Source organism: Ursus arctos, chromosome X, assembly GCF_023065955.2.
Source record: "Ursus arctos isolate Adak ecotype North America chromosome X, UrsArc2.0, whole genome shotgun sequence".
Lineage (NCBI taxonomy): Eukaryota > Metazoa > Chordata > Mammalia > Carnivora > Ursidae > Ursus > Ursus arctos.
In genome coordinates, this window is record NC_079873.1 from 97,496,194 (window position 1) to 97,504,204 (window position 8,011).

At 37.2% G+C, this 8,011-nt stretch overlaps 1 protein-coding gene across 15 annotated transcripts in view; it reads left to right on the forward strand.

The window, feature by feature from the left end:
- Positions 1–2,931, forward strand: part of STAG2 (STAG2 cohesin complex component) — a 130,028-nt gene extending 127,097 nt beyond the window's left edge. For all 15 annotated transcript variants that reach the window (XM_057314223.1, XM_057314205.1, XM_026520539.4 and 12 more), the window contains one exon: positions 1,003–2,931. In XM_057314223.1, coding sequence (XP_057170206.1) covers positions 1,003–1,026 — 24 coding nt within the window. In that variant the 3' untranslated portion in view covers positions 1,027–2,931. The remainder of the gene's footprint in view (positions 1–1,002) is intronic.
- Positions 2,932–8,011: the final 5,080 nt, after the last annotated feature.

The window sequence follows — 8,011 nt, forward strand, 5'->3', positions numbered from 1 at the left end:
TTTTAAAATATTACTTAATTATCATAGTAAGTGCTGGAATTTTAATTGAATAGCCTAACTTTTAGTATATACAGCTAAAAGTTATGTCTTGTTTTTGTCTGATGAACAAAGGGGAGTTGATCCATTCATCATCTGCTTTTACTTTTTTAAGTCAGCGACAGGTAATTATTAGATTTTACCCTTCTTTTACCAACTGGAATGGTATAAAAAAATTATCAATGTAAGTTACTTTGCCCAGATTTCACCTTACGTAATGAATTTCTTAAAATTTATAGTTCTCTTTATTCACTAAGGCTAGATTTTCTGAATTTTCTACATGCTTGTATTGTTCTTAGATATTTTTGGTCTACATGTTTAAATGCCCTTTTATTTATTTTTTTAAATGTTTTTTTATTATATTATGTTAGTCACCATACAGTACATCCCTGGTTTCTGATGTAAAGTTCGATGATTCATTAGTTGCGTATAACACCCAGTACACCATGCAATACGTGCCCTCCTTACTACCCATCACCAGTCTATCCCATTCCCCCACCCACCTCCCCTCTGAGGCCCTCAGTTTGTTTAAGCTATACCCACTCCACAGGGAAATGACCAAGTTTGCAAGGCATTCTTAATCTCTTTCCATTGAGCCTGTGCCAGAAGTATATGTTAAGAAGTACATACATTTGTTCATTCAACAAATGTCAAGTAGCTGTGTTGAGGGCATTATCTAGGCATCAGGGGTGTGAATAAACATGTAAATGAGACATGGTCCCTGCTCTTAGTTACATTTGTGGGGTAAGTAGCATCTTGATTAGGCCTGATGTTGTTACTTCATTACATATTCATGGTAATTTTAATTTTAGAATTATATATCTGAAGGGAGGGGGATTTTTCAGTGGTTTTATTAGCATATTATTAAACTTCATGTTAACAAATATTAATATAACATTTGCAGATACATTTTACAAAGAAATGAATGACAATTTTAACAAGATTTTTTTTCTTCTCTCTCATTAGGTTCTTGGGGTGTCAATGTTTTAATACCAGTACTCAGTTAAATCTGTGGTGAAGTCATTTTCTAAGTGGAAGAGGAAGTTTTAAAATAAAGTGTGGTAGATACAGTGAAATTCTGTACAGATTTTTCTCTAAGGAGAATATGACATGCTTACGCTTACCAAGATCAAGTGCATTGAGGGGCAGTTTTGTTTGCCTGAAAAAAGTAAAGGACAAGTAAACAATTTGATGATAAGCTACAGTTTTTCTTAGAAAGTAAATATTTTATTTATGCGCTGTTAGTTGGCTTTTGAATCAATTATTTCATGCTTTTTTTAAAGAAAATATAACAATCTAAAGAGGCATTTGGTACAGACATGAATCCTCTCACATTTATTTACTGGGTGTACTAAGTAATGATGACCTCTGCTGGATTTCTGTTTACATCCAAGAAACAAAGTTAAGGATGAATTTATTCCCCTGCCCTGAAATTATAGGATAGAATTGTTTTTAGCATTCTAAATTTAAATGCTTAAAACATCAATCAACAAAGCTTTCTTTTAAATATTGTAATTGTGGAGAAAAGTAAACTTATAAGCAGAACTTTTACAATTTTTTCATCTAAAATGTATTTTAAGATATTTTTAAAATCCAAGAGCTTCTCTATACTTTTCAGAAATAATCCAGATGCAGTGAACTGCCAGAAGGTAACCAGTCTCAAACATGCTTATCCCATTATCAACCCTGAAAGTTTGCTTGTCCTTTAAGATAAAAATGTAATGTTGTGATATTCCTTCCAGTAGTGCCACTGTATTTTGTCTCCAAATAAAAGAAGCTTATTGTAGTATGTTTGCAGAAAAATTCTAAACAAAAATTATACAGCTTATTAGAGTGTGGGAATAGGGATCTAAATTTTAAATAAAATTATATATATATATAAATTGGTGCTGATTTTATAATTGCGCAGTTTGTTTAGTTTTTTCTTACTTTTAAATTCCAACTTAAAATTATGAGGTTTCAGAAATATATTGAAAGTTTAACAATGTTTAAAAATAGAAAAGCATGAGTGTTCATGCTTTAAAATGATTTTTAAATTTGTATTTTATATTGTTTTATCTATCTGTCTTTGCAAGCAGTCTTCAGGTTAAAGATACTTCTAACAGGTTACAGTACATTTCCTCTGTATGTAAATTAGATGGGATAATAGAATTCATAACCCATAATATTCTTTGAAAGCTAAGCTTTAAACTTCATTTTATGTCCTTTCACAAATAAATTAGTTTAAAACAGAAAGTGGCTACTTGCCATTTTGACATCAACTCATTTTGCGAGGCTTAGGCAGCTAGACATCGTTTAAAACAAAATATTAACTTATATTACATGTATATCTATCTTTTGTCAGTCGTCTCTCAGTTCTTGAGGTATATTATTTTAATCATTCCATGCCTTAATATGCTTGCAATACAAGAATATCTTCAAATGGGTGAATACCAAAAGGCTTTCAGTTCTTAGAGTCAGAAATCAACAAGCATTGGGCTGTGGTAGCCAAAAACCATAGGTTAGCTAAAAGATCATGATACAGTACAATTGTTTTGTTAAATCATGGTTAATAACAAATGAAACGAGACTTGTCTAACAGATTTTCCATCTACAAATATTGTTATGTGCAAAAAGTACTGCCTATGTTGTTTTTCAAACCACTGCATTTACTAGAACTGCTGAGAGGACTGTATATATGATTTTAAACCTAAGTTGATTTTTTTTTCTCACTCTTGAAAGGAGTATTTCTTTGTGAAAGCAGTTCTTACAGCTTTGTTTTCAACCAGCTAAAAATGTTTTATATATTACTCTAACCTGTTGTCCTCCACATTCTATTGTCCTAATTGTACTGTTTTCTGATTTGTATTTATGTCTTGAGACAGTAACTTTTTGAATAAAAATAAACCTACAGTATGTTGTATGTTTTATCTTTTATAATTAAAGGAGGAGGGTGGCTATGAATGGTTTAGAAAACATGCCTCTTATCACAGCTTTTAACAGGTTTGGGTGGGGATAATTTATAGAAAACATTGCCATTTTATATTTTTAATAAATCATATGTATTTTTAAATGAGACTAAATCCCTAATTGGGTTATTACTTTATTTTTTTTAAGATTTTTTTTTTATTTGACAGAGAGATAGCCAGCGAGAGAAGAAACATAAACAGGGGGAGTGGGAGAGGAAGAAGCAGGCTCCCAGTGGAGCCAGGAGCCCGATGTGGGGCTCGATCCCAGGACCCCGGGATCACGCCCTGGGCCAAAGGCAGAAGCTTAGCGACGGAGCCACCCAGGCGCCCTGGGTTATTACTTTAAAAGAGAAACCTGCAACCATTATTACTTCAATTTGTATCTGGTATGGGTTAAGCACTCTTTAAAACGTCTACATTGTTCATCCAGGATACATTTGAGTGCCTACTATGTGCTAGGCATGTGTTGAAGATCTAACAGTGAAGAAGATAGATAAGGTTCCTCCCTCATAGATCTAGTGGAGTAAACAAACAAAATACTTAAACTTGTAAGGAATGTTAAGGAAATTAGCAGTGTGTGCTGAGCTAGAGAATGAGCGTGTGTGCGCATGTGTGTGTGTGTATGTGTGTGTGTGTGTGTGTGTGAAAACTCCCTTAGACAAGGGGCTCATGCTTGGAGGTGAGTGAAAGCCAACTTTTGAAAAAGAACTTCCTAATTGACTTAAAAACAAAACTTTTGTCTTCAACGTGTCAAGATTTGCATTGTACTCTTAGAAAAGGCTTCATATCCTTTTAACACTAGCACATTGGTTAGTTTGTAGATCATATTATAAGACCAGTCTTCTGTCATTGGTGATTCAGAAGTAAGCATATTAAATGATAGCTATTAGCCTGGGACACTGTTTTAAGTGGCTTACATGCAGTAATTTATTAAACATCATGACAGTAGGTGATACAGTTGTTATTGTCATCCCCCCCCATCCTGCCACCTTTTTCCAAATCAGGAGGCAGTGAGGAAAATGAAACACAGATAAATTAAAGTCCATTGGGCAAGGAATATATGGCTAGTAAGTGATGGGAGTTGGCACTGAAGTCTAGGCATTCTGGCTACAGTAAGTCCCAAGAGCTTTTGAAACTATTTCATACATAAGGATAACATAGATAATTGCTTAACATAGAATAGCAAATTATTTATCGTGCCATGGTGAGGAAATGGGGCATCTTTAAGGAGTCCAGCTGGCTATGTAACTGAGTGGTGTGAAGCAACATTGTCCTCAATATCGCTACCCAGCTGGCTTCTGTAGAGAGTATAAATTAAATCTGAGCCCTGAGCCTATGAATAGTTACCAGTTGATAGTTTTTAAAAGTTGAGAGACTGGGAAAGAAGAGGATAACCCAGAAGAGAGGTCTTCAATATCCTGCCTCAAAGGGAACTTGTAAGGATTTACATGAGTGAGTTCCAGGTCAGAGATTATTCTGGTAGCTGTAATGACTCAGCCAAAGAAAACGAGCCAGTGAAGAACAAGGCTTTTGGTTATGAGGAAACTAGGTGATGACCGTCACTAAATACCGCTTCAGCAAATCTTTCTGTCTACTGTGGATCTGGCCTTGTGTTGCTAAGCAAAGCCCAATAAGACAGACTTTGTTGTCAAGTTGTTTACAGTTCTGGGGGCTTGCGCTGCAGATGTGAAACTAATAAAATGAAGTACATTCAATGTTTTTATTGGGTGTTCTGGGACCCCAGAGGAGGGGCACTAACTGGGTGTGCTCTGGGAGGAGTGTTCCTATAAGGCTGTCACTTGAGGTTTCTTTTCCCCAACATTTTATTATTAAAGTTTTCACACAGCAAGACAGAATTTTACAGTGAACGTATTTTACTGTACTTGCTTTACCACATATCCATCTATCAATATGTCTCATTTTAAAAATTTACTTCGAAGTAGGGGCGCCTAGGTGGCTCAGTCAGTTAAGTGTCCCAACTCTTGATTTCAGCTTAGGTCTTGTTCTCAGGGTTGTGAGTTCAAGCCCTGTGCTGGGTTTCACACCGGGTGTGAAGCCTACTTAAAAAAAATAAAATTTATTTCAAAGTAAATTGCAAACATGGATCCACCATTTAAATATTTAGCATGCCTATCATAGGAGTTTAATATTTGTTTACCATTTTTTCTTTTGCTGTAAAATATGTATGAAATACTGTGAGTATATATTTGCCGAGTTTTAACAAATGCTTAACAGCTGTTTAACCCAAATCCCTATCAAAAATGATAGTAATGGTAATGAACATTACCATCAATCCAAAAAGTTCCTCTATGCTCCTTATCAACCAATCCCTGTTTCCATCCCTTCTAGAGGCAACAACTGTTTTCTTTCCACCATAGATCAAATTTGGTCATGCTAGAACTTGATATGAATGGAATTACACAGTACGTATTTTTGTGCAAAGTCTTAGTATGTTTTTGGGATTTATCCATGTTGTATGTGTCCAGTTTGTTCAGTAGTTGGTGAACACTGGGATTGTTTCCACCTTTTGGCTTTTAGGAATAAAGCTACTACTTGAGTTGAATTTTAAAAGCTGAGAGGTGGGCTACGTGAAATGGGATGGCATGAACAAGGCTGAGAATTCCAGGCCAAGGCCACAGCATAAATGTCATGGATGTAAGAACTATTCAGTAACTGTTAAGGGTGGGCGGGGCAAGACTGGAAGATAGTTGGCCATCCACTACCTCGTATCAGCTTTAGAAAATGAAAAAGTGTGTTCACAACCCTTACCTTTTGTAACCGGTGTTACATGCAATGTTCTCAGAATTGGTAGATACCCAAAGTAGTCAGTAGGGTGCCTTTATGAGTTAGGATAAATCGATTTGTTTACTAAAATGGATGTTTGAGTCACACTGGCCTTATTCTACCATTGAGAAATATAGTTCATACAGTTCATCAGTTATGTGGTTGTATTAAAAATGAGTTGTAAATTCTTGAAAAGTAGGTTGATCAATTGAAATCAGTTTTGAGGGGCTGATAGTGCAAACTTAAAGGGAAAGGTCAGCTACAGGGCACCTGGGTGGCTCAGTTGGTTAAGCATCTGACTTCATTTCAGCTCCAGTCATGATCTCAGGGTGGTGAGGTCAAGCCCTGCTTTGGGCTCAGTGCTGGCTGTGGAGCCTGCTTAAGATTCTCTCTCTCTCTCTCTCTCTCTCCCTCTCCCTCTGCCCCTCCCTCCCCTCCCTGTGTGTTGGCTCACTCTTAAAAAAAAAAAAAGGTCAGCTACAGTAAGTTTACTTGTTTTTGAATTTACCTTATTTACCCTCTGCCATCTTAGGCGTGAGAAGTTTAGTGAATCTTTGGCAAGCTAGCTTTTAAATAATTTTATAGTACTTATGGCAAAATTATAAGAAATGTTGAAGAAATAGTATTTTTTGGGTGTTTACTGTGTGCTGAACACTTCAAGGTGCTTCACTGATAGTTAATTCTTACTCTGAATTTATAGTTGATAGTGTACACATTTCACAGGTGAAGACACTGATGCACGTGTTAAGTCAACTTGCCTAAGGGTGCATAACTCATAAGTGACGGAGCCTAGATTTGAACCCAGGTCATCTGACTTCCCAGTCCATGATTTTAACCACCCCACTTCATCTTTGTGCTAGTAAATGTACCCACCTACTCGCCTTGGAAGTGTGACATACAACATTTCCTTTTGGTAGGTGGATAAGCTGTCCCTGTATATGAGACATCGGGTTCCCCTCTAACCTCCCCTGCATTATTTATTTTCCCCTCAACTGGGTCATTCCTTGCAACATAAAAACATCTTTCATCTTCAAAACTAGGGGGAAAAACACTCCTTGACTAAACCTCTCCTTCTAGTCACTGTTCCATTTCTCTTTCTTCGCTGCCTGGATTCCTCCTTCTTCCATTCTCTCTTGTATACACTCCAATCCAGCCTTCGTTCCTAGCACGCCACTGAAACTCTTCAGTGTCCCAATGACCTGCATTTTGCCAAATTTTCTTAGCAGTATTATTCTCTCTAACCTGTCTATAGAACTAGTTTTCCTCCAAATCACAGCCTTCCCTCTGCCTCAGGCTGACCCACCGATGGCAGGTTGAATGTTGTGCCCTTTTGGTGGAGTTCTGGGGATGCCCTTTTTTTGGCTGCCATCACAGGGAACTGACAGAGGGGTATTTCCATGGGGCTTTCCCAAAGCCTGCACAAGAGTAAATGAACTTGTAACTGCTGTATTTAGTCCCTAACCTCCATAGCTGTCAGAGTTTGGCTTATGCCACATGGAAATTTCCCTGTGATATCCTGGCTTTCTGTGTTAGTGGAACAACCAATTTCATCATCTTCCCCTCCTTTGCAAGTGGTTTTGGTAGTGAGTTGAGAAAAGATTGGATGGGGTGTTAAAATTAAGCTTGGAGCAAAAGGGTGGCACTCAATTTCATGCCTGCCAAAACCTGTTTGGGTCAGATTCACATTTTCCAACTCTTAAATCTCTTGGGACCAGTGTCCTTTGTATCAAGTCTCAGTGTAAGTGTAGACACATTTTAACCAGCCCTTCCATAGCATTTAAAGGTTTATCCAACATGTTCTTAGGAGTTTAGCACCTTCAAAGTCCTTTTATTAAGAATTGTCTGCTTTGACAGTCTCAGGGCCTCTGTATGCAGAAGGCTCAGCTGTTGTAAGAGGAGACTTAATAGCAGTTCAGTGACTTAATACATTTATTTATTTCTCCCTCTGGTAGCAATTCAGGACAACTCTTCCAAATTGGCAGGTGCCTTTTCTCTATATAGTTGTTGAGAGACACTGGCTAATGGAAAGCAACTCTGCCATCTTTAACACGTTATCTTCCAAGGTTGTTTCGTCATCACCATTCTAGCCCACAGGATGTGGGGAAACATCATGGAGGAGTGCATGTGGGAGGTTTTCATGGGCCAGGCCTGAAAGTGGTATCTATCACTTTTGTTCACATTCCTTTGAAGTGAATTTTGTTATATGGCCACACCTAACTTGCTTGGGGGTCGGGGAAACGCAG